This window comes from Odocoileus virginianus, unplaced genomic scaffold (genome assembly GCF_023699985.2).
Source record: "Odocoileus virginianus isolate 20LAN1187 ecotype Illinois unplaced genomic scaffold, Ovbor_1.2 Unplaced_Scaffold_5, whole genome shotgun sequence".
Taxonomy (NCBI): Eukaryota; Metazoa; Chordata; class Mammalia; order Artiodactyla; family Cervidae; genus Odocoileus; species Odocoileus virginianus.
In genome coordinates, this window is record NW_027224267.1 from 3,612,895 (window position 1) to 3,640,258 (window position 27,364).

The window sequence follows — 27,364 nt, forward strand, 5'->3', positions numbered from 1 at the left end:
CAGCAGCAGCAGCTGTTGGATGAAGCGCTATTCCGTTTACGCCCATAGCTGAGTGGGCAATTATTTATCCATTCCACCCCTGATGGACACAGGGCTTGTTTCCACTTCAGGGCTATGACGAGGAGTGCTTTCTGGTACACAGATTTGTGTTCACACATGTCCACAGTTCTGTTGGACATGTGCGCAGGGTGGGGTGAGCCTGCCAGTTACACGCAGCAGGGATGACGCCAGCCGCCTCCCAAGGTCACACGCAGCAGACACGACGCCAGCTACCCCCAAGGTGAGCACATGGTGTGTCCCCATCCGCAGCACATAAAAGTCCTCATTCTCTACATTTTTGCCAACACACATTCTCCTAGGTCTTAATCTTAATCCTTCTGGTAAATGTGATGTTTCACTGTAGTTTTAGTGTGTATTTCCCTGACTAATAAAGTCATTCTTCAAATATTTATTGACTGTATATCTCCTTTCATGAAACTCTGTACATGTTTTTGGTGTGTTTTTTTTTTTTGTCATTTAAATCCTTGGCTTGTATGTCGTTTTCTTCTTGGTTTGCAGGAATTCATTTTTCTGGACAGGGTTTCCTTTAGCTGGCTATATTTAGTGGAAATATTGATATCTTCTACCCCTCTGTGGCTTGCTCTTTTACCTGTTTAATAGCATCTTTTCATAAAGGCTTTTCACAAGGGCTTCCCTTGTGGCTCAGCTGGTAAAGAATCTGCCTGCAATGCAGGAGACCTGGGTTCAATCCTTGGGTTGGGAAGATCCCCTGGAGAAGGGAAAGGCTACCCACTCCAGTATTCTGGCCTGGAGAATTCCATGGACTCTAGTCTATGGGGTTGCAAAGAGCTGGACACAGCTGAGCCACTTTCACTTTCCAATTGCTTTATGATTAATCTTGATAGCCAACAGACTAAGTCCTTCAGCAGTGCTTTTAAGATTATCTTGGCTCTTCTAAGCTTTTGGCATCACCATATAAATTTGGGTTTTGGTTCGCCAGTTTGTACCAAAAAGTCCTGCTGGGGAATCAGGGTCATTTTGAATCTGCAAGTCCCTTTGGGGGAGAACTGACAACACAACTGTGATGCGCTGGTGTGAGCCCCAGAACCGTATCACTGTCTGTTTGAAGATGACTGAGCACAGAGTCCGCGCCGGCCACAGGGACGTAACAGGAGGGCTGGCACTGGAGTCCTCTGAGCAGGCTCTGCCCGGGGAGGAGTCCCGCCTGCCTGTAACCCAGCACTGCGGCTTCTCAGAGAAGCTGTCCCTCGGGGGATCAAAGCGCATGAAAACACTCAGCCACGAAAACTGCTTAAGATCAGCTCACTCTCTTTATCCTGATACTTTCCTCACAAAAGAACTCTAACCGCAGGCTCCCTGCATGTCTCGGATGGAGCTGTCTGATCTCTGGATACAGCCCTGCGCGCCGGGTGCCAGCCTCGGTCACTGCGGGCGCTCTATCACACGCTGCCTCTGTTGGCTCCGGGCACACGCTCTTCCCTGTCTCTGGCTGCTCCGCAGCCTCCGCTCGGCGCCTCTCCTCTCTGACCCCTACGTGGCGGTTTCTCAGGTTCAGTTCTGTGGTTATCAGAGCGGGCTGCTTATGGACTCAGTGGAGGAGCTTCAGAAACACGTCGGGCCTGGGCCGCGCATCCCCAGCCTCTGACTCTGTGGCCCAGTCGTGGGTCTGGGCATGAGGGATTCCCAAAAGCTCCGGCCGGGGTGGAGGGCTGACCCCCAGGGTGACGACGTCCCAGTGAGCACCTCAAGCACGGGCCGTCTCCTCACAGACCCAGCTGCACTGTGTCAACATCTGTGCACACACCCGTCCTCCCGAGTCCAAGACTGAGCGCTTGACACGCCCTGCCCCTGCCCAGCAAACCGCTTGTCTCGTGGTTCTCCCTGGGTAGTGGCCATCTCTACCTGCTCAGGCGCACAACTAAGAAAACCAGCAATTGCTCCACATCCACACTCACGTGAGCTCACACTTACAGACGCTCCCTTCAGTTCCTAAAATGCTCTGGGCACGTGTCTGCCTGGCTCCAACCTCACCACCGGCACCTGGACACGGAGCCAGCAGAGCCCACGCCACGGCCAAGGCCTGTTAACGGGCTTCTTCCATTCCCCAACCAGCTACAAGAGCACTCTTTTTACTTTTAATTTGTTCTTGTTTATTGGTGGGCACACGGCTTGTGAGACCTTAGTTTCCTAACCAGGGATTGAACCTGCACCCCCTGAAGTGGAAGTGTAGCGTCTTAACCACTGGACAGCCATGGAAGTCGCAAGGGTGGTCTTTTTAAAACATTGCTGTCAGGATGTTCAAAATCCAAGACACAGACACCACCACGCACTGGTGAGGATGTGGAGCAGCAGGAACTTTCATCACCGCTGGTGGGAATGCAAATGGTGCAGCCACGCTGGAACACAATTCGGTGGTTTCTCACAAAACCATCCAGAAATCACGCTGTTTATTTACTCACATGAGACAGAAACTTAGGTCCACAGGAAAACCTACACATGAATGTTAAAGCAACTTCATTCATCGTTGCCAAAACTTGGAAGCAACTAAGACATCCCTCAGTAGGTGAATAGATGGAATAGGATTCTGTGTTTAAAAGAAATGAGCTATGAAAAGACATGGAAGAACCTTAAGTACATATCGCTAGCTGAAAGAATCAAATCTGAAAAGGCCACATGATAAATAATTCCTATATGATACTCTGGAAAAGACAAAACTATGGAAACAGTGGTTGCCCGGAGTTAAGGGGAGGATGAACAGGGAAAACAGAGGATGTTTAGGGCGGTGAGCCACGCTGTGCGACGCTGCGACAGTGGACACCTGTCCTTGTGTGTCTGAGGCCACGTGACACCAAGTGACCTTACTGCAGGCGACACTTTGGGAACGGTGATGTGTCACCGTGGGTTCATCCGCTGTAACGATGCGCCCCAGTGGGGCCCGCGGAAGGCGGGGGCCGTGTGTGCCACGGAGGGGCAGGGGGTGCACGAGACTTCTCTGCACCTTCTGCTCAACCTTGCCGTGAACCTGGAACTAAGAGCAAGGTCTGAGAAAACCACACCTGAGCTCACAGGTGCCCCCTTACCTGAACTGATCTAAGCTGGCCGTCTCACCGCTGGTCTACATCCCTTCCCATGGGGAAGGGAGAAGAGAAGCAGGAGTCAATGTTCAACTGGGAACCACCTGCATGTGTTACCTACTGAAGGTTCATCATCTTAAATGTACAGAATAGGGTGACCTGCCCAGTTAAGTAAGTTGTTCAGTTGTGGCTTCCCTCATAGCTCAGTTGGTAAAGAATCTGCCTGCAATGCAGGAGACCCCAGTTTGATTCCTGGGCTGGGAAGATCCCCTGGAGAAGGGAACAGCTACCCACTCCAGTATTCTGGCCTGGAGAATCCCAGAACTGTATAGTCCATGGGGCAGCAAAGAGTTGGACACGACCCCATGAACTATAGCATGCCTGGCTGCCCTTCCTTCACTATCTCCCAAAGTTTGCTCAAAGCCACTTCCATCAAATCAGTGATGCCATCCAACCATCTCATCCTCTGTCATCCCCTTCTCCTCTTGCCCTCAATCTTGCCCAGCATCAGGGTCTTTTCCACTGACTTGGCTCTTCACATTGGACAGCAAAGTATTGGAGTTTCAATTTCAGTCCTTCCAATGAATATTCAGGATTGATTTCCTTTAGGATTGACTGGTTTGATCTCCTTGCAGTCCAAGGGACTCTCAAGAGTTTTCTCCAGCACCACAGTTCAAAAGCATCAATTCTTTGGATGCTCAGCCTTCTTTATGGTCCAACTCTCACATCTGTACATGACTACTGGAAAAACCATAGCTTTGACTAGACGGACCTTTGTTGGCAAAGTGATGTCTCTGCTTTTTAATATGCTGTCTAGGTTTGTCATAGCTTTTCTTCCAAGGAGCAAGCATCTTTTAATTTCATGGCTGCAGTCACCGTCCACAGTGATTTTGGAGCCCAAGAAAATAAAATCTGCCACTGTTTCCACTTTTTCCCATCTATTTTCCAGCAAGGCTAATAGAATATGGTTCACGTTGACTATATCTTTGTGAAGAAAACGGCAGGGCACTGTCTTAATCCCCTCCGCAGGAAAGCACCCGACACAGGGGAGAACCACATTCCTCCATCTCTGCTTGTCAGGAAGAGCTGAGAAGCAGCACAGGAGAGGGCAGCACAGTCAGCTGGTGCCTGGACACAGAACAAACCAGGCCAGGGCCCCCGGCTCGGGTGCAGCCCGAGGGGACGGCTCTGGCTCTCTCGGTTCCCACCACTGCTGAACTCGAGGGCCACTGGAGCCATGCAGCAGAGAAGCCCACCCGGACTCTCCAGGATGGCGGTCCTGCTCCCTGCGCTGGCCACGCTCTGTGAACACACAGCCCCAACAAGGCCTAGTTCTAGGCCATCTGGCTCTGGGGACATAGCGAACAAAGCAGGTGAAGTCTCTGATCTGTGCAACCTACATCCTACTGAAATAGCAAACAAGTAACTACGTGAGTTTATTTTATTTTTAAAAATTTTATTGGCATATAGTTGACGTACAGTGTTGCATTAGATTCACGTGTACAGCAAAGTAATTTGGTTATTCACATACATATATTTCATTCTTTTTTAGATTCTTTTCTCATATAGGTTATCCCAAGATACACAGTATCCCCCATATACTGTGCTGTATACAGTAGTTCCTAGTTGGTTATCTATGTTATATATGTGTTAGTCACTCAGTTCTGTCCAATTCTCTGTGACCTCATGGGCTGCAGCCCACCAGACTTCTCTGTCCATGGAATTCTCCAGGCAAGAATACTGGAGTCGGTTGTCATTTCCTTCTCCAGTGTTATATATCAGTTCAGTCACTCAGTTGTGTTCGACTCTTTGTGACCCCATGGACCACAGCACGCCAGGCTTCCCTGTCCATTGCCAACTCCTGGAGTTTACTCAAACTCATGTCCATTGCATCGGTGATGCCATCCAACCATCTCACCCTCTGTCGTCCCCATCTCCTCCTGCCTTCAATCTTTCCCAGAATCAGGGTCTTTTCCAGTGAGTCGGTTCTTCACATCAGGTGGCCAAAGTACTGGAGTTTCAGCTTCAGCATCAGTCCTTCCAATGAATATTCAGGACCAGTTTCCTTTAGGATGGACTGGTTGGATCTCCTTGCAGTCCAAGGGACTCTCAAGAGTCTTCTCCAACACCACAGTTCAAAAGCATCAATTCTTTGGCACTCAGCTTTCTTTATGGTCCAACTCTCACATCCATACATGACTATTGGAAAAACCATAGCTTTGACTAGACAGACCTTTGTCAGCAAAGTAATGTCTCTGCTTTTTAATATGCTGTCTAGAAATATAGATCAATGGAACAGAATAGAAAGCCCAGAGATAAATCCACGAACCTATGGATACCTTATCTTCGACAAAGGAGGCAAGGATATACAATGGAAAAAAGACAACCTCTTTAACAAGTGGTGCTGGGAAAACTGGTCAACCACTTATAAAAGAATGAAACTAGAACACTTTCTAACACCATACACAAAAATAAACTCAAAATGGATTAAAGATCTAAATGTAAGACCAGAAACTACTAAACTCCTAGAGGAGAACATAGGCAAAACACTCTCCGACATAAATCACAGCAGGATCCTCTATGACCCGCCTCCCAGAATATTGGAAATAAAAGCAAAAATAAACAAATGGGACCTAATGAAACTTAAAAGCTTTTGCACAACAAAGGAAACTATAAGCAAGGTGAAGAGACAGCTCTCAGATTGGGAGAAAATAATAGCAAATGAAGCAACAGACAAAGAATTAATCTCAAAAATATACAAGCAACTCCTGAAGCTCAATTCCAGAAAAATAAATGACCCAATCAAAAAATGGGCCAAAGAACTAAACAGACATTTCTCCAAAGAAGACATACAGATGGCTAACAAACACATGAAAAGATGCTCAACATCACTCATTATCAGAGAAATGCAAATCAAAACCACAATGAGGTACCATTACACGCCAGTCAGGATGGCTGCTATCCAAAAGTCTACAAGCAATAAATGCTGGAGAGGGTGTGGAGAAAAGGGAACCCTCTTACACTGTTGGTAGGAATGCAAACTAGTACAGCCACTATGGAAAACAGTGTGGAGATTTCTTAAAAAACTGGAAATAGAACTGCCATATGACCCAGCAATACCACTTCTGGGCATACACACTGAGGAAACCAGATCTGAAAGAGACACGTGCACCCCAATGTTCATCGCAGCACTGTTTATAATAGCCAGGACATGGAAGCAACCCAGATGCCCATCAGCAGACGAATGGATGAGGAAGCTGTGGTACATATACACCATGGAATATTACTCAGCCATTAAAAAGAATTCATTTGAATCAGTTCTAATGAGATGGATGAAACTGGAGCCCATTATACAGAGTGAAGTAAGCCAGAAAGATAAAGACCATTACAATATACTAACAATATACTAACACATATATATGGAATTTAGAAAGATGGTAACGATAACCCTATATGCAAAACAGAAAAAGAGACTCAGATGTACAGAACAGACTTTTGGACTCTGTGGGAGAAGGCGAGGGTGGGATGTTTCGAAAGAACAGCATGTATATTATCTATAGTGAAACAGATCACCAGCCCAGGTTGGATGCATGAGACAAGTGCTCGGGCCTGGTGCACTGGGAAGACCCAGAGGAATCGGGTGGAGAGGGAGGTGGGAGGGGGGATCGGGATGGGGAATACATGTAACTCCATGGCTGATTCATGTCAATGTATGACAAAACCCACTGAAATGTTGTGAAGTAATTAGCCTCCAACTAATAAAAATAAATGAAAAAAAATATGCTGTCTAGGTTGGTCATAGCTTTTCTTCCAAGGAGCAAGCATCTTTTAATTTCATGGCTGCAGTCACCATCTGCAGTGATTTTGGAGTCCCCCAAAATAAAGTCTCTCACTGTTTCCATTGTTTCCCCATCTATTTGCCATGAAGTGATGGGAACGGATGCCGTGTTATGTATAGTAGAACGTATATATTCACCCTGAGTCCTGACTTATTCCTTGCTTATGACCCTTTCCCCTTTGGTAACCATAAATTTGTTTTCAATATCTGTAAGTCTGTTTCTGTTTTGTAAATAAGTTCATTTGTATCATTTAAAAAAATTAGATTCCACATATGAGTGATATGACATTTGTCTTTTTCTATCTGACTGCCATCACTTAGTATGATAATCTCTAGGTCCATCTATGTTGTTCCAAATGGTATTATTTCATTCATTCTTTTCTAAAAAAAAATTTTTTTAATGACTTCTGCATATTTTTATTTTTTTATTTTTTGGCTGCTCCACACAGCATGTGGGACCTTAGTACTCCAACCAGGGATCAAACCCATGCCCCCTGCAGTGGAAGCCAGGAGTCTTAACCACAAGGGCTAGCAGGGAAGTCCCCATTTGCTCTCTTTTATGGTTGAATAATATCACACTGTGTATATGGACCACATCATCTTTTCCTATTCCTCTGTGGATGGACATTTAGGGTCTCTCTCCATGTCTTGGCTACTGTGAATAGTGTTACAGTGAATACCACAGTGCAGGCATCTTTTCCCATTACGCTTTGCTCCAGGTATACGCCCAGGAGTGGGATTGCTGCATCATATGATAGTTCTATTTTTAGGTTTTTAAGGAACCTTCATACAGTTCTCCATTGTAGCTGCATCTGTTTACATTCCCACCAGCAGTATAGGAGGGTTCCCTTCTCTCCAGAGCTTCTCCAGCATTTTGGCAAGTTATAAGCAGAAAACAAATCAAGGTGAAGGAAGAGGTTGCAACTGGGGGCCTCAGGGTCATCTGTGACAAGGAGGTCTTTCTGGAAGCAGTGCTTAAGCTGGTAGTCAGAAGCCAGCTGAGCAAAACCCGCATTTGGAGGCCGGGAGCCTCCCGCCTGAGGGAGGTTGTGGGAAGTGTGCTGGGTGGTGCTGGGAGTGTGGCGTCGGCGGTGGGGGGAGAAGGAAGGACTGGCCCTGACCCCCGGGGCGCCGGTGGTGCACACACTTGAGAGCCGGGGCCTTATTCTGAGCGCCGCGGACAGCTGAAGGCAGAGCAGCACCGCGACTTCTCTGGCTTTAGGAGACCCTTCTGCCCGGACGGGGTGCGTCAGCAGCAAGGGAGGGTCACCGCTAGCTCCGAGGGCACAGGAGGAGCTGCTCACCAGGGTGGGGACGACCCGGGCAGAGGGCAGAGTCAAGTCCCGCCAGCGGGCGGTCCTTCCGGTAGGGAGGAGGAGAGGGGTCCCTTGGTAACCGCTGTCCGGCCGCTGAGGGCCGGGTCGGGGAACAGTCAGCAAGCACAAAGCTCTGCTGGGGCTGAGACGAACAGAAAGTGGGGGCTGGATGGGCAGCATGCACAGGGCAGTCTGGAAGGAAACTTTCTGCTGTTGCAGAGTCTGAGCGGGACAAGACACAGAGAGAGACCGGGGCCTGCACGGCGGCACCCGCAGGAGCAAGGCAGGTCATCTCGCTGAGCTGCCAACCTCCTCTCTGCAGGCTTCCGCGGGCACCACTTACTGGGTTCTGAACATCTACTCATTCTCTGCCACTCATTAGAGTACACCTCTTCCCTACTATCTGTCTTTTTAAAAATGCACTCCTCCCAAGAGAAGGGCAGCTAAGTTTTCTAAAATAAACTTGGGGAAAGAAGACAACTGATGACTTTCCCCCATTTCCAGTCTCTTATGAGGGTGTGAAACTAGATGGTCAAGAATTTGGTTTTCAGGACAAAGTTCCATCAAATTGTCTTTGCAGGAAATCGACCTAATTTACTGCCTCTGGAAAACTGTACCGTAAAAGCCTGTGTCCCTTGTTCGTGTGTGAAGGGCAGCCTTGGGGCAGGGCCCCTTCTCCTGCTGCAAAAGGAAAAGACTGAATGGAATTGCTCCGCGGAAGTTGCGGTGCACTCATCTGCCACAAGGAGCCTGGGGGCCTGAGAGGGACTTGCGTGCCGTGTGGACGTGCTGCTCTTTCAGAGAGCAAGGGGACACTCTCGAACCTCACCACGGCTTCCGACGTGGACGGTAGTCTCCGCAGCCCCGTCATGGGGAGCGCGTCCTGTGGGCACAGCAGGTGCAGCTGCAGCTTGCCAAACAGGATCTGCAACACAGGCAATGTCACGTGGGGAGCGGTCCCAGCTCTCAGAGGACCTCAACATCACCATCACGGAGGTCAGCACTGGCCAGAGAGGACATCCTGATCAGGCGCTACCAAGTGCATAGGCCCTGACTCCGTACTGTTCTTGGATTTAGAGGCTTTGAAGCAATGAATCTCAGCGTGAGAGAACATGAGCCACTTACATACTTTTCAGACAGTCACATAAAATAACGTTCATAAATTCAGAATAAATCTCCCTTTAACCCCTGAATAGGAATCATATTCTATCAAAGAAGAGAAATTCAGCTTTACCTCTCGAAGCTGATGATTACTTGTGATAAGAAACCGTTCTCCTGCAACAAAATGGGCTTCCTTCTCCAGTTCCTTGAGACGAGACTATGAAAGCAACAAACACGATCTTACTAACAGTGTTCACAATTTAAGATGATTTAATTTGCACACCAAATAATTCTCAAAAAAAGATCTTTTAAGAACAAAAAAATAATTTATAATTTACTGAAATGAGAGATTACAAAATACAAATGTTGACTCATGATGGGATACGCAGCTCACGGAATCAGTCTCCTAAATGAAGTGGATCCAAGGAGACAAACTGAAAGAAGTAAAAATAGTAAATACTTCACCAGAGAGAAAGAGGGAAAGAAGGAATTCTCCAGCACCATTATGACCAGCAGCGGGATGCAGAATCACCCCACAAGCTCGAGACTCGCCAAGGATCCCAAGGCAGAAGACTCAGGCCCACACTGCACGGTGACCACTGTGACTGCGATGCAGGACCCTCTCTCCCAACAGAGGGGGCCGCTTTGAACAACCACACAGACTAGCGCACAGTCCAGGCAAGGGGTGGGGGCATGGAAGGCCCAGGTGGGTAAAGACAACTGTACCTTATGAAGCAGCTGATAAATACACTGCTGAGCATAACAGTAGGACGTGCTGAATTAATGGGTCCCTCACCTCCTCTCTTTATGGTCAGAAGAAAAGTAGAAAGACAGAGAGATTGGCAGAATGAATAAAAATGCATGGTCCAACTATATGCTGTCTGCAAGAGACTCCTTTTAAAGATATAAACAGGTTGAAATTGAAAGGACAGAAAAAGATATTCCATTCAAATAGTAATGAAAACAGAGCAAGGGTGGCTATATTAATATCAGACAAAATAGAACTTAAATAAAAACTGGTTATAAGAGACAAAGGGTGATATTATATTATTGATACAGCAAGAAGACATAACAATATAAGCATTTACATTAAAATATATGTAGACCATTAAAATATATGAAAAAAAAAACTAACAGAACTGAAGGGAGAAATGGATATTCTATAGTAATAGTTAGAGATTTGAATATCCCACTCACAATAATGGTTACACCAACCAAAATACAAGCCCATGGACTTCAACTCCACGGAATTCTCCAGGTGAGAATGCTGGAGTGTTTGCCATTCCCTTCTCCAGGGGATCTTCCTGACCCAGGAAATGAATGTAGGTCTCCTGCATTGCAGGCAGACTCTACCACTGAGCCACCTGGGAAACCCATAAGTAAGGAAATAGAGAACTTAAACAACAATAAAAACAATTAGATCTAACAGACAGTACGTAACACTCTACCCAACAATAACATGCATATGGGATATTCTTTTCAAGTGAGTATCGGATATTTTCCAAGACAGACTATATTTTAAGCCACTGAGTTTTAAGAGATTTTAAAAGATCAATATCATAGAAAATATGATATGACCACAGGAAGTTGAAGTTAGAAATCAGTAACAAAAGGAAAAGTAAAAATTCACAAAATTGTATAAATTAAACAACACATTTTTAAATAAGCAAAAGATCAAAGAGGAAATAAAAAATGAATTTAGAAATTACTTAGAGATGAATGAAAACAAAGCCAAAACATACCTGCCTATGGGATGCAGTGAAAGCAGTGCTAAGGAGGAAATTTATAGCTATAAATGCTTATATTAAAAAACGAGAAAGATCTGAACTCAATAACCTCACTTCACAAATGAAGGAACTAGAAAAAGGAGCAGACCAAACCCAAAGACAGCAGAGGAAGGATACAATAAATATGAAGCAGAGTTAAATGAATATAAAAACAATAAGGAAAACCAGTGAAACCAAGATTTGGTTCTTTAAAAAGATCAACAAAACTGACAAACCTTCAGATAGCTAGACTGAGAAAACAGAGAAGGCTCAAATTACAAAAGTCAGAAATTTAGGTGAAAAAATTACCGTGATTTTATAGAAATAAAAAGGGTTATCAGAGAGCACCATGAAACAATAGCAAATGGGGTAACCTAGATGAAACAAATTCGTAGAAACACAGAACCTGCCAAGACTAAATCACGGAGACATAGAAAAACAGAACAGACCTATAACTAGTAAGGAGCGGAAATCAAATCTAAAATCTTCCAACAAACAAAGCCCTGGATGCAGTGGCTTCAGTGGTGAATTATACCAAACATTTATAGAAGACCTAATCCAGTCTTTGTCAAATTTTCCCCCCAAAACTGAAGAGAAGGCAACATTTCCCAACTCACTTTGAGGCCAGCAATTATCCTGATACCAAAGCCAGACAAACAAACTACAAGAAGACTGCAGATCAACATCCTATATAAACACTGATGCAAAATTCCTCAACAAACTGCAAGCAAGCAGAATTCAGCAGTACATTAAAAGGTTTATACACCATGACCAAGTGGAATTTATTCCTGGAATGCAAGGATGGTTCAACATATGAAAATTAATCAATATAATATGCCAAATCAACAGAATGAAAGGAGGAGTTGCATGATCATTTAAAACGATGCAAAAAAAAGCATTTGACAAAATGATAAAAACTTTGATTAAAAACCTTTTTATGATAAAAAACATTCCGAAAACTAGGAATGGAACAAGACTATCTCAATAAAATAAGTCAAATATTAAAAACTCACAGCAAGCATCATATTCAGTGGTGAAAGACTGAAAGAGTCCCTAAGATCAGGAAAAAGGCAAGGATGCTTGCTGTTACACTTCTATTCAACATGGTGGTGAAACTCTAGCCAGGGTAATTAGGCAAGAAAAAGCAATAAAAGGCATCTAAATTTGAAAGGAAGAAGTAAAATTATCCTTACTTGCAGATGACATGATTTTATATGTAGAAAAATCCTAAAGATTCTACAAAAGAAATGGTTAGAACTTTCGGAACACAGCAAAATAGCAGGATATAACATCAACAGACAAAAATCAGTTTCATTTCTACACACAATATGAAATGGAAATTACAAAAACAATTCCATTCATGACAGTGTCAAAAAGAGTGAAATACTTAGGAATTAACTTAAGCAAGAAGGTGAGAAACTTACACAATGGAAGCTACAACAGGTCGTTGTTGTTGTTGAGTTGCTAAGTTGTGTCTGACCCTTTGCAACCCTATGGACTGCAGCCCCACCAGGCTCCTCTGTCCATGGGATTTCCCAGGCAAGAATACTGGAGCAGGTTGCCATTTCCTTCTCCAGGGATCTTCCCAACCCAGGGATTAAACCCATGTCTCCTGCACAGGCAGGCAGATTCTTTACCACTGAGCCACCAAGGAAGCCCACAAAACACTGCTGAAAGAAATTCAAAATGACATAAATAAATGGAAACACATCTCATGGTCTTGGATTGGAAGGCAATATATTAAGATGTCAATACTAGTCAAAGTGATCTACAGATTCAGTGCAACCCTTACCAAAATTCTAAAGACAATTTTTTCAGAAACAGAAAAATCCACCCTAAAATTCAAATGGAATCTTAAGGAACAGCAAGTAGTCAAAATAATCTTGACAAAGAAGAACAAAATTGCATGACCCACACTTCCCGCCTGCAAAACTTACTACAAGGTCACAGTAATAAAATCATGTGGTGCTGGCATAAAGAGGGCTTCTGGGTGGGTCAGTGGTAAAGAATCGGCATGCAACGTAGAAGATGCAGGAAACGCAGATCTGATCCTTGGGTCAAGAAGATCCCCTGGAGAAGGAAATGGCAACCCACTCCAGTATTCTTGCCTGGAAAAACTCCATGGACAGAGGAGCCTGGCAGGCTACAGTCTGTGGGGTTGCAGACTCAGACACAATCGAGTATGCTTTCCATTTTCAACTGGCATAAAGGCAGACCTACAAATCAAACATGCTCATAAAACAGTTACCCCAGAAATAAACCATTGCATATACGGTCAAATGATTTTGATAAGGTGCTAAGACCATTCAATGGAGAAAGGACAGTCTTTTCAATAGACGGTGCTGGGAAAACTGGGTATCCACATGCAGAAAAATTAAACTGGATTCTTACTTAACACTACATACAAAAATTAACTCAAAATTGATCAAGGACCTAAGCATAAGACCTAAAATAATAAAACTCTAAAAGAAAGCAGGACAAAAGTCTAACAGCGTTGGATTTGGCAAGGATCTCTTAGATATGACACCAAAGGGAGAGGTAACAAAAGAAAGACATTTTAAATTAGACTTTATGAAAGTTAAAAATTCTGTGCATCAAAAGACAGCACAGAGGGAGGTGGGAAGGAGGTTCACGAGGGAGGGGATGAATGAATACCCCTGGCTGAGGGACGCTGACGTGTGGCAGAAACCAACACAGCGCTGTAAACAATGACCCTCCAATTAAAAATAACTAAATTAAAAATCATTATTAGGTGGCAGTGGATAACTTTTTAAAAAAAAGTATCAAGAGAGTAAAAAGACAATCCACAGAATGGGAGAAAAACATATGAAAATCATATTGATAAGGGAGTAATATCCAAAACGTACACAGAACTCCAAAAACTAAACAATAAGAAAAAAATCCAATCCAAAAATGGGCAAAGCCCTTGAATAGACATTATTTTTCAAAGACCGTGTACAAATGGCCAATAAGCACATTAGAAGATTTTAAGAATCACTAATCATTGGTGAAATGCAAACCGAAACTACAATGAGATATAACCTCACACCCATACGGATGGCTACTATCAAAAAAAACAGAAAACAACAACTGTTGGCAAGGATGCAGAAAAACTGGAACTCTTATGCACTGTTTGTGGGAACGTAAAATGGTACCAGTGCTTTGGAAAAAACATGGTGGTGCCTCAAAAAATTAAAAACAGAATTACCATAAGATTTAACAATTCACTTCTGGGCATATATTCAAAAGAACTGAAAGCAGGATCTTAAAGAGGTATTTGTATACCCATTTTCATAGCCCATATTTACAATAGCTAATAATAGCTAGGTTGCCTCCATTTTCCACTGGCATACAGACAGACATACATGAAATATGGAAGCCGCCTAGGGTGCATTCATCAACAGATGAATAGATAGTCAAAATGTGGCGTGTACATACAAAGGAGTATTATTCAGCCTCAGAAAGGAAGGAAAGTCTGCAATATGCTACAGCATGGATGAACCCTGAGGACTAAGTGAAATGAGCCGGTCACTAAAAGACAGTGTATGATTCCACTTATGTGAAGCACTTAGAGTCCTCAAAATCACAGAGAAACAGAGAGGAGTGATGGGTGCCAGAAGCTGGGGGAAGGGGAGAACGGCGAGTAATTGTTCACTAGCTATAGGTTTTAGTTTTACAAGACGAAAACAGTTATGGAGATGGAAACTGGCGACGGGTGCAGAACAAGATGAATACTTACCACCACTGTACTCTGTAGTTACACGGCTTCCCTGGTGGCTCAGATGGTAAAGAATCTGCCTGCAATGCAGGAGATCCGGGTTCAGTTCCTGGGTTGGGAAGATCCCCTGAAGAAGGGAATGGCTACTCACTCTAATACTCTTGCCTGGAGAATCCCATGGACAGAGGAGCCTGGCGGCCTACAGGCGAGGGGGTCGCGAAGAGTCAGACACGACTGAGCGACTTCTGCAGTCACAATCAGTGACTCCTGCATTTACAGCTTTGACGGCAAGTTTTACGATAAGTGCATTTTATCACAATAAATTTTAAAATGTGTGCGTTATTCATTGTATGCTATTTCCTTCTCAACTAAAAAAGTACATAAAGAGAAAAAAATCAGTTCCAGGTTTATAAACCTAAATGCAAAGGCTAATGAAAATAACTCCAAACATAATGGAAGAGAGACTTCATGAACTTGACAAAAGGAAAGGTCCCTTAAACAGGATGCAAAAAGCACTAACCATAAAGAAAAAGATTGATAAAATTAAAAATTAAGGATGTCTATTGATCAAAAGGCATTAAGAGAGTAAAACGTTAAGACAGAGAGGACAAAGGTATACATAACAGGCTTGTAACCAGAACATATCGAGATGTTCTATAAATCAGAAAGTGAAAAAAAAAAAAAAAATCAGAAAGTGGAAGACAGAACCCTGTTGAGCAGATCTCTTACCAAGGAGAAACTCCAAACAGCCAACAATGAAATAAAAGCTATTCAACCTCCTCAGTAGTCAGGACACCAGGAACCAACATCATAATGAGACACCATTGTGTCCGCACCAGAAGGGCTCTACTCAGGGTATGGGGGACCTGTGCCGGGGAGGATGTGCAGGACAGGACCTCGTGCGCATTTCACGCAGCTGCGGCTTTGGAGAGCAGGTCAGTGTTGTCTGACGAAGCTGCGCCAGCAGCTCACTGCGCCTCGGACCCGGGGAGCAGGTGCCCACGGGCCCAGGAGACACGCTCAGGGACACAGCACGGCCTGTGATGCCAGGCACAACCCTGCTGCCATCAGCACTGGGGGGGAGTGTGCAGCGGAGCACTGAGCCCCAAGGGGCATGGACTCGGAGCTGAGACATGGGTGAGAGCGGTGAGACACAGCGACTGACCAACGGCGCCTTCTGAAGGAGAGCGACTATACCATCAGGCTTCTACATGGAAAGCTAAAGGAAATCGACAGTGGAAGGACTGCCACGTCAGGAAGCGGGCTCTGACAGGGAAGGGCCAGCAGGGCTTCTGGACGCTCTCAGCTTTGACCTGGGCGATGGTCATCCCGGAGTTTCCTTTAAAATATTAACTTTAAAATAAGTGGAACCCTTAATGCAACTTTTTCAGGCATCTTTATGCATCCCTCTGTATTTTTTACAGTTAGAAAACTTTGATTTTGCTTTTTCAAAGTATCCAAGAAACCCATGACCTGCCTACTCAAGGGGCGATGCCCTCTAAACCACCACACGTCCACATGGGGCGGGCACCAGCTGTGGTCTTGCTTCAACTCTCAAGCGTGGGATCCCCTGCAGGAGTCAGACATGGGGCAACAGTGCCCCAGGTGGGGCCGAGTGAGGAAGAAAAGGCTAGTCATGCGGGGACCGCCCAGAACCGCCCACCGCAGGGGAGGGCCAGCACACGCAGGCCGCCTGATAGACGCGCTCACCCCGAGAAGCGCTGACGTCCGCTCCATCTCCTCCTTGTTCACCCGAATGCGGTGGCTTTCCATCACTGTGATTCAAACACCAAAGCAGATACCATTTGTGCCACATCAGCGAGTCATTTCTGAGAAAGACTGCAGGGCCAGGCGCGAGCCTCCCTCCCCGACGCGGGCCACGAGGACAGTGCAGGCTCAGCGGTGCCCCCCAGGGTCCGCCCTGGAGCCCAGCGATGGTGGTGGTGGGTGTGGGGCCGCCGTGGGCGGGGAGGCGCTCCGGCCGTGTGCGAGGCTCTGCTCCCCCAGGGGCCCAGCAGGACACAGTGGGTCGGGGGCTAAAAGCAAGGACAGCAGGGAGCCTGAAGCAGCCCTTCCAGGGGCTTCTCACGAAGTGTGAGGGTCTGGCACCCCAGGACCAGGACAGCTGCTGACACGGGAAACTTCCAGACAGGCCCCCTCCCCCCACACTGTTCACAGGGGTGGGAGTCAGGAGGGCGCTCACCCCTCGGCCAGGGCACCTGCGGAACAGGCAGCTCAGAAGGGCTACGTCGTGACCCGACGTCAGAGTCCTTCTAGACCAGGAGGTGACACGCCCCATGTCCTCTCGTCACAGGAAGGGGAAGCTAAGGGGTTGCTGCCTCTTTGGTGCCCATATGATGCACCGCCCACCAAACTAACTCACGAGAAAATAGGCACCCCAGACAGAACAGAGAATGCTGGAAAGAGGACTACATCACCTTCACGGTACCTTACCTGCCAAAATCGGTATCAGAGGAAGCTCCAGAGTCCGGAAGAGCTGCCATAAACCACAAGCCTGTTTCAGGGGAGAAATGGCACCGTGTTCCTTTGAAGCTATCACTTCTGCCTGCGTTCGCTACGCAGCCAGCTTAATCCTGCTGAGCAGCTCCTCCGGGTGACGTGGTAAAACTCCTATTTCCGTCAAGTATCCTATCTTATGATTAATATTCATACCAAGCCCAAACGGAAAGATTCAGAAATATCTGGTAGGACAGGTTCCACTCCCACTTCTCTTCCATCTTTCTCGTTTTTAAGTGTGACTTAGGTATTTGTGGCTTTAGTCTCCCACTTCAGTTTCAGAACAGGAGGAAGGGCTGAAGTCCTCCAGGCCACATCAGCTGCTTCCTTCTCTGCTCTCAAGCTGGCTTTGCCCATGTCGGGGCAGGAGGAGAGGGAAGTGGCTCCCCTGTCCTCGGCCTGCGGCCCCTGCAGGGCGCCGCCTCCCCGGGGCCTGGTAGGAGCCCGCCCTTCGATGCCGGGGAGAAGCCCCCAGCCAGCGCCTGTCACCGCAGGCCTCTCTGCCCCTTGCTGGCCCCGACTCCTGCCCTTGCTGTGGCGCCTGGTCCCTTCATTCAACCCTTTTTGACTAGTCCTTCAAATGACCTCTGCTTCCCGATAAAACTCTGAGTGGAGCTGAAATGAACGCTTAGCTTTTATATTAATTGCAGTGCTGGAAACGTTCCAACTGAATCGGAGTCTTTTTTAAAAAACTGTTACAATTGTTGTCAACCTATAGAGGACATTTAAAAAGTCAGGTCTCATCATCTGGATGGTCCTCCAGTAAGTGACGCCCAGGGTCCCGTCTCCTGCCCTCAGGGACATGCCTCCTGTGGTCTGGACGAAGGCCAGCCCCTGGGCAGTGAAGCTACCACAAAGCGCCTTGCCTTTAGCTGGGAGCAGAGGTGCATCGTCAGTCTCTGGAGTACCCTCAGGTTCGCACGGACAGTCTGATTCTTCAAAAGAGCAAAAGAATGAACAGTTAGGAACGTTAGGGAGCAATGCTTGTCACACTTTAGGAAGCCACAACTTTTCCACAGAGACCGCACCCTGGTGCTGAGACCCATCACCCCAAGAAGAGCAGCCCCACACCACGGAATATTCTTCCTGGGCAAGCTCAAGATCCCCACTGCTCTCTTACTTTCTCTCCACCCCCGCTGCCTCATTTTACAGGAAATGAGCCACAGAGAAGCTAAGCGGCCCAGGGGCAAAGATCACACAGTGGGAGGAACAACAGGACGTGGACTTGGTCTCCTGGTCTCGGCCTCCGCACTCACCACCCACCCTTGCCCCAGACACGAACAGAGACTCTGGGAGGTGGACCAACCAGAGTCGGCAACGAGGGTCGGGGGAGCCTTGGCCCCGACACGCAGTCTAACAGCTGTGCCCTCCCAGAGGCCTGGTGTGCCCACGGCACCCCTCACTCCACCACACAGCCTGAGGACTCCAGGTGCCCAGACGCAGTGTCAGAGGCCCCTCCCTACGACACACCCTGCAGTGGCCGTGCAGCCCCCGGGTCTGGAGGGGCACGAGCATGTCTGTGTCTGGGAGTGCCCGGCACGTGGCCGGCCTGCCACCTGAACATGCTGCCCGCTGCACAGCGCTGACCTGCGAGGCCTCCCCAGGACCGGCTCAGGCCCCCCAGCTCAGCCCGGCTGCACCTCCTCTCCCCCAGCGGCCATCGTCTTTCTCTCCGGCGAGGCCTCGCCGCCGCCCCCTCCCCAGGACCGGCGCAGGCCCCGCAGCGGTGTTCAGGCCCCCCAGCTCAGCCCGGCTGCACCTCCTCTCCCCCAGCGGCCATCGTCTTTCTCTCCGGCGAGGCCTCGCCGCCGCCCCCTCCCCAGGACCGGCGCAGGCCCCGCAGCGGTGTTCAGGCCCCCCAGCTCAGCCCGGCTGCACCTCCTCTCCCCCAGCGGCCATTGTCTTTCTCTCTGGCGAGGCCTCGCCGCCGCCCCCTCCCCAGGACCGGCGCAGGCCCCCCAGCTCAGCCCGGCTGCACCTCCTCTCCCCCAGCGGCCATCGTCTTTCTCTCCGGCGAGGCCTCGCCGCCGCCCCCTCGGGGACCCACACTCTGAGCCCGCAGTTTCCACGCTCTCCTGCTCCTGCGTCTCACGCCGCGTCCCCAGACCCTGCAGAGCAGAGGGCCCCTCCCCGCCCCGCTCTCACCACGTGCTCCCAGGACAGACACATCGCTGGACAAGCATGAGTCCCTCCCAGGCTGCCTCCTTTCTGCCGAGTGCGGGCGAGGCCTGGGGCAGAGCCTCCCGGGGGAGCCGTAAGACGGGGCACTCAGGGTGCCTGAGCCAAGCGGCCTGGCCTCTCTGACTTCTGTCAGGGAGGAAGCACCTCCTCTGAGTGTTTTGTTCCTGAAGCCACTCCCACCTCTAACTTGTACATGTGTGTACCAAGAAAAACGCCCCTCTAGAGTCAGAAATGCAGACGGACCTACGGCCTCGACTTGACCTTGGGCGAAGTGCAGATGTGAGCCCTGTGCACCGGAGTCCTCTGTGAACCAGGGCTGATCACACACGGGGGGATCACTCCTTCCTCCAGCTACAGTATCCCAGCCTCTGTCTGGGGAAGTGCCACCCAATAGCATGGACCTAGGAGGACTGCTCATCTCCACGCCCTGCTGCCCTGCCAAGGGGCAAACATGTGACACAGCGGTGGAAAGGAGACTCTGAGTGCTAAAACTGTGAATCTTGGACAAAAGTGACACATGGAGGACAAGGTCATGGTTCACTGCTGGCCCAGGTCCGTGGTCTCCTGCCTCCTGGGTCCTCTGAGCCGCCTGGCTGCTGTCTTCCCAAAGCTTGCCCTGCCTTTCCTCTGAGTCTCAGCTGCCCCACGTTCCTCTGACAAATTCCTTTTAGACTAAGGGAGAGTGAGGTTCTCTGTTTCCAACCCCAAGCCCCTATCTGACACAGATCCCCGACTCCACCCCACCGAGCGGGCCTGTAGGATCAAATGCTCCAAACGACAGTCCTGAGCTCAGCCGGGCATGCAGGGCAGGCTTGCATGGCCTCCTGCTCGGCCTTCCAGTCGTGCTTTGAACTGTGCTTGTTAACTGACAGCCAGGGAGCCTGGACAGAGTGGCTGAGAGTGCGGGCGCTGCTCCGGCTTGGCTGCCTCTCTGGCCGTGCAGTGCGGCGTATCAGGTCTCCCTCACCCCAGGCTCCAGGAAGGGTTCCAGGGCTGCACACACCCTTGCTTCTGCAGACAATGGTTCCCAACGAGAGAGAGGGGCCTGGAGAGACAGACTCGGGCAGCCTCTATGACTCTCCCCAAGGTAACTGAGGAGCAGCCACCTCCAGCTTCCGCCACGGGGGCCAAGTCTCCAGGACAAAGGATTTATCAACAAGCAGCTGTCCGCTCACAGAGCAGGTGACCCTCTGACACCGATGACCCATTTAAGAGAATCAGGCCATGAAAGGCATCTCCCAGGGACAGCTTCACAAAGGGACAGAAGTCATGCATCCTTATTCAGTATCCTCTACCAGAATACATCTCTGCCAAACAAGCAAAAGTGGATGTTGGCAATGTTCTTTTCACTACTGGGCTGTCCATAAAGTAGAAAAAGTTCTTAGAGGAAAATTAGGGTTGTATTAAGGTCCATAAACCTTATCTTAAAACAACTCACCACAGTCTTTCTTGAGGAATTTCCATCCGCGCTGTTGACTATAAGTGTGGTGGGGTTTCCTAGGTACTTTGCCACTAAATCTTCAAAAGAAGGTGCAGCATCACTAGGATCTATAAGCCATGCAGCAATTCTGGGGTCTAGCCCTACAAAGTCAGCAACTGTGGAGAGAAAGGTCAGTTAGTCATTCTATGAAAAACAAGTACTTTCCCCTGCCATGGAACAATGGACTGGTTCGAAATTGGGAAAGGAATATGACAAGGCTGCATACTGTCACCCTGCTTATTTAACTTCTATAGAGACTGCATGCAAGTTGAAGCTCAAGCTGGAATCAAGATTTCTGGAAGAAATATCAGTAACTTCAGATATGCAGATGACACCACCCTTATGGCAGAAGCGAAGAGGAACTAAAGAGCCTCTTGATGAAAGTGAAAGAGGAGAATGAAAAAGCTGGCTTAAAACTCAATGTTCAAAAAATGAAGATCGTGGCCTCCAGCTGCATCACTTTATGAGAAACAATGGAAACAGAGAGAGATTTTATTTTCTTGGGCTCCAAAATCACTGCAGATGGTGACTGCAGCCATGAAATTTAAAAAAGATGCTTGCTCCTTGGAAGAAAAGCTATGGCCAACCTAGACAGTGTATTAAAAAGCAGAGACATTACTTTGCCAACAAAGGTCCACATAGTCAAAGCTATAGTTTTTCCAGTAGTCATGTATGGATGTGAAAGTTGGACCTTAAAGAAGGCTGAGCACTGAAAAGTTGATGCTTTTGAACTGTGGTGTTGGAGAAGACTCTTGAGAATCCCTTGGACAGCGAAGAAGATCAAACCAGTCAATCCTAAAAGAAATCAGTCCTGAATATTCATTGGAAGGACTGATGCTGAAGCTGAAACTCCAATACTTTGGCCACCTGATGCAAAGCGTCGATTCACTGGAAAAGACTCTGATGCTGAGAAGATTGAAGGCAGGAGGGGAAGGGGATAACAGAGGATGAGATGGTTGGACGGCATCACTGACTTGATGGACATGAGTTTGAACAAGCTACAGGAGATGGTGATGAGCAGGGAAGCCTGGCTTCCTGTGTGCAGTCCATGGGCCTGCAAAGAGTCAGACACAACTGAGCAACTGAACAACAATCACAAGGTTCGCATTAACTATTACAGTCCTGCCATCCCCCCTATCACAGAGCTAAGCCACAGTGATGCTGAAGAATGCTGAGCCCTTGGTAAGAGTGGTCTCCACCAACCAGGTCCCACACAGCCAGTCTCCATGGGGAATCCGTCCCAAACTAACTCTCAAGGCTGAAAGAGACGGATGTCGGAAGCCTCAGCCCCACCCTTGCCGTCTCGCCCCACTTTTCTCCCTGCTCTGGAGCCTCTCTCTGCCCTGTGCACCTCTCTTTTCAACCATGCACCTCCCCACTTCCACGCTTCCCGTCTCCCCTCCCCCACCCACCTGTGGGGCAGCCTCCCTGACCCGGCACTGGGGTGTTGGCCTCGAGAGACAAGGAGGCGGGGTGGGGTGATCTGCGCAGCGCCCTGACGGGGGAGCCCTAAGGACCGCTGCTGTGCTGCACGTGGGGTGTGCAGAGAGACTCGGCGCAAGGCCGCCCTCGACCCTGGGGACACATCCCCCCTCGCCTGGCAGTCTTCTCGTCTGAAAACTGGGAGAGGAGGTTACTGCAAGTAGCCGTGGGACACATATGGAAGCACTTTTAAAATTTTTGTTTTGTTTTTTTTTGGCTGCACCATGCCGCATGTGGGATCTTACTTCCCTGAGCACGGATCAAACCCACGCCCCTGCATGGGAAGCTTGGAGTCTTAACCAGTAGACCACCAGGGAAGTCTTAAAGGTACTTCTTTTAAAAAAAAAAAAAGTGATATTTGCGTAATATATTTTGGTACCAGGGTATTTTAGACACGGAGCGGAGTGATGAAAGGGTGGGCGACGGGTAAATTATGAGACAAGCCTGGGAATCCTAAGTGATCACTCTCGGAAGCTGCTGTAACATCTGAAGTGTGCTTCACAAAGACAGAGAGTCGGTCTTTAAGTAAAACTGCAGTCTTAGATCCCATCACACTAAGTATTATATGTTCTGGCATATTTAAATCGCAGTAGTCTAAGAGATTTATATTTACCCAAGCAGCCAGTATCGTCGCTATTTTTTTGATAGCTGGGAAGTCACCTGTGTTGACAGATTTGGAACTCTGGGGGAGAGGAAGCACAGAGTCAGCCAGCACTCTGACTGCTGGCCGCCCATCAGCTGTCAGGACTTTATATAACCATGTCTGCCAACACTGACCCAGACACACGATTTCACTGTTTGCTTTTCAAAGCTCTAGTATTCCAAAATTAAGGGTTCTTATCAGCAAATGTTTTTGAAAAACCTTGGGAAAGGTCTGACAGCACTGGAATGGTCTAGGGACTGTTCCCTACAACTCTTGAAACTAATAAACTGAAGCTATCAGGACAAGCCCCACACTGGGGAGAACATCAGGTATTGGAAAAGAAGTGCCAACAGAGCAGACTGTGAGTGAGCTGAGAAAAACTAAGAAAGTGACGGAAGTTACGGCGGAGAAGAACCCGGCTGCCAGCGCAGGAGACATAGGAGGCCCAGGTTGGATCCCTGGGTTGAGACGATCCCCGGAGCTGGGCACGGCAGCCCCTTCAATATTCTTGCCTGCAGAACCCCATGGACAGAGGAGCCTGGAGGGCTACAGTCCGAAGAGGCAGACACGACTGAAGTGACTTAGCATGAAAATGAAGAACTCAGAAATACTTAGAGATTAGGTGACTTAGAAAACCTTGATGAATAGATGAAAGAATTCGGGAAAGCAAAGTAAAACCAAAAAACCACTTCTGAAATAAAAACTAAACTGGCAATCAGTTCAGTTCAGTCCCTCAGTCATGTCTGACTCTTTGTGACCCCATGGACTGCAGCACGCCAGGCTTCCCTGTCCATCACCAACTCCCAGAGCTTACTCAGACTCATGTCCATCGAGTTGGTGATGCCATCTTGACATCTCATCCTCTGTCGTTTCCTTCTCCTCCCACCTTCAATCTTTCTGATCATCAGGGTCTTTTCCAAGGAGTCCATTCTTCACATCAGGTGGCCAAAGTATTGGAGCTTCAGCTTCAGCATTAGTCCTTTCAATGAATATTCAGGACTGATTTCCTTTAGGATTGACTGGTTTGATTTTGCTGTCCAAGAGACTCTCAAGAGTCTTCTCCAACACCACAGTTCAAAAGCATCAATTCTTCAGTGCTCAGCTTTCTTTATGATCCAACTCTCACATCCATACATGACTACTGGAAAAACCATAGCTTTGACTAGATGGACTTTTGTCAGCAAAGTAAATGTCTCTGCTTTTTAATATGCTGTCTAGGTTGGTCATAGCTTTTCTTCCAAGGAGCAAGTGTCTTTTAATTTCATGGCTGCAGTCACCATCTACAGTGATTTTGGAACCCCCCAAAATAAAGTCTCTCACTGTTTCCATTGTTTCCCCATCTATTTGCCATGAAGTGATGGGACCAGATGCCATGATCTTCGTTTTTTGAATATTGAGTTTTAAGCCAGCATTTTCACTCTCCTCTTTCAACTTCATCAAGAGGCTCTTTAGTTCCTCTTTGCTTTCTGCCATAAGGGTCATGTCATCTGCATATCTTGATTCCAGCTTGAGCTTCATCCACTCCAGCATTTCAGATAATGTACTCTGCATATAGTTAAATAAGCAGGGTGACAATATACAGCCTTAACGTACCCCTTTCCCAATCTGGAACCAGTCTGTTGTTCCATGTCCAGTTCTAACTGTTGCTTCTTGACCTGCACACAGGCTTCTCAGGAGGCAGGTAAGGTGATGTGGTAGTCCCATGTCTTTCAGAATTTTCCACAGTTCTTTGTGATCCACACAGTCATGACTAGGCTTTGGCATAGTCAATAAAGCAGAAGTAGATGTTTTTCTGGAACTCTCTTGCTTTTTCGATGATCCAACAGATGTTGACAATTTGATCTCTGGTTCCTCTGCCTTTTCTAAACCCAGTTTGAACATCTGGAAGTTCTTGGTTCATGCACTGTTGAAACCTTGCTTGGAGAATTTTGAGCATTACTTTGCTAGTGTGTGAGATGAGTGCAATTGTGCAGTAGTCTGAACATTCTTTGGCATTGTCTTTCTTTGGGATTGAAATGAAAACTGACCTTTTCCAGTCTTGTGGTCACTGCTGAATTTTCCAGATTTGCTGGCATATTGAGTGCAGCACTTTCACAGCATCATCTTTTAGGATTTGAAATAGCTCAACTGGAATTCCATCACCTCCACTAGTTTTGTTCATAGTGATGCTTCCTAAGGCCCACTTGACTTCGCATTCCAGGATGTCTGCTCTAGGTGAGTGATCACACCATCGTGGTTATCTGGGTCATGAAGATCTTTTTTGAATAGTTCTGTGTTTGCCGCCTCTTCTTAATATCTTCTGCTTCTGTTAGGTCCATACTGTTTCTGTCCTTTATTGTGCCCATCTTTGCATGAAACATTCCCTTGGTATCTCTAATTTTCTTGAAGAGATCTCTAGTCTTTCCCATTCTATTGTTTTCCTCTATTTCTTTGCATTGATTGCTGAGGAAGGCTTTCTTTCTCTCCTTGCTGTTCTTTGGAACTCTGCATTCAGATGGATATATCTTTCCTTTTCTCCTTTGCCTTTCACTTCTTTTCTCAGCTATTTGTAAGGTCTCTTCAGACAACCATTTTGCCTTGTTGCATTTCTTTTTCTTGGGGATGGTTTTGATCACTGCCTCCTGTACAATGTTACAAACTTCCATCCATAGTTCTTCAGGCACTCTATCAGATCTAATCCCTTGAATCTATTTGTCACTTCCACTGTATAATTATAAGGGATTTGATTTAGGTCATACCTGAGTGGTCTAGTGGTTTTCCCTACTTTCTTCAATATAAGTCTGAATTTGGCAGTAAGGCATTCATGATCTGAGCCATAGTCAGCTCCCAGTCTTGTTTTTGCTGACTATAGAGCTTCTCCATCTTTCACTGCAAAATATAATCAATCTGATTTCAGTATTGACCATCTGGTGATGTCCATGTGTAGAGTTGTCTCTTGTGTTGTTGGAAGAGGGTGTTTGCTATGACCAGTGTGTTCTCTTGGCAAAACTGTCAGTCCTGCTTCATTTTATACTCCAAGGCCAAATTTGCCTGTTACTCCAGGTATCTCTTGACTTCCTACTTTTGCATTCCAGTCCCCTATGATGAAAAGGATATCTTTTTTGGGTGTTAGTCTAGAAGGTCTTATAGGTCATCATAGAACTGTTCAACTTCAGCTTCTTTGGCATTAGTGGTTGGGGCACAGACTTGGATTACTGTGATATTAAATGGTTTGCCTTGGAAACAAACTGAGATCATTCTGCCATTTTTGAGACTGTTCCCAGGTACTGTATTTCGGAGTCTTTTGTTGACTATGAGGGCTATTCCTCATATTCAACAAGAAACTGGCAATATACAAAAGTAAATAAGTGCAATAGATAATGCCTTAAGTCTGTTTAAAAATATGATGGAAAAAAGGAAATTCTTTTAAATTAAAAAATGAAGAGATTGAAAATGGATTTTAACATGACAAATATGAAAGAGAGAAGATTCAACCTATGAAATCACAAAAACAATTCAAATAACACAAAAAAGGTAAACAACCAAGCATTACAACCAGGTCTCATGTATTTCCTGACAGAAGGACACAACATTGCTCAGATCCAGGATCAAGACTATGAAGCAGTCTTGCATTCCCAAACTCTAGCCTGAATCTGATCAAGCCCCTGGATCTCATTACAGAAGAAACAGAAGAGAGAGAACATGTTAGAAGATAAGAAAGAGAAATCCTATAGGATGAAACTGTGGTTTGTCAACAATGACAAAATAATGGCAAGAAAATACATAGAGGGAGAGAAGACACAAAGACAACTCCGGAGACGCATCACACCCAACCCGAGTATAGGGTCACCCTGACCCTTGTTTGGATCTCAATTCAATCAAACTGCAAGAAACAAAAACAAGCAAAGCTATTTAAAGACAACTGGGCAAGTACAAACCCTGACTGGATAGCTAATAATAGGAAAAGATTATGGCTATTTTAGGGGGAGATGGTGAGCGTGTCCTCTGAAAAATGAAATCCTCATATTTTATCCATCTGATTGAAATATTTACAGATGAGTAATATGATGCTTGGGATGTGCTACAAAATAACCCAGGGGAGATGTGGAACTACTGGGGGAAGAGACAGTAACTGCTGAAACTGGGTGACGCGCTGTCTGTTGTGCCCCCCGCACGCCTGCCGTTCTCTGCAGACGCACCCGCGTGTCCACAAGCTCCCAGCAGTGCGTGCAGAGCCTGCAGGTCAGG

At 47.0% G+C, this 27,364-nt stretch overlaps 1 protein-coding gene across 3 annotated transcripts in view; it reads right to left on the reverse strand.

The window, feature by feature from the left end:
- Window positions 1-27,364, reverse strand: part of POLN (DNA polymerase nu) — a 141,882-nt gene that overhangs the window by 77,066 nt on the left and 37,452 nt on the right. For 2 of the 3 annotated variants that reach the window (XM_070462431.1, XM_070462433.1), the window contains 6 exons: window positions 20,971-21,128; window positions 18,218-18,286; window positions 17,289-17,349; window positions 16,545-16,609; window positions 9,484-9,567; window positions 9,079-9,174 (listed from right to left, as the gene is read on the reverse strand). In XM_070462431.1, the coding sequence (XP_070318532.1) occupies window positions 9,079-9,174; window positions 9,484-9,567; window positions 16,545-16,609; window positions 17,289-17,349; window positions 18,218-18,286; window positions 20,971-21,128 (533 nt within the window). The remainder of the gene's footprint in view (window positions 1-9,078; window positions 9,175-9,483; window positions 9,568-16,544; window positions 16,610-17,288; window positions 17,350-18,217; window positions 18,287-20,970; window positions 21,129-27,364) is intronic. The other variant, XM_070462432.1, reaches the window with a different exon arrangement.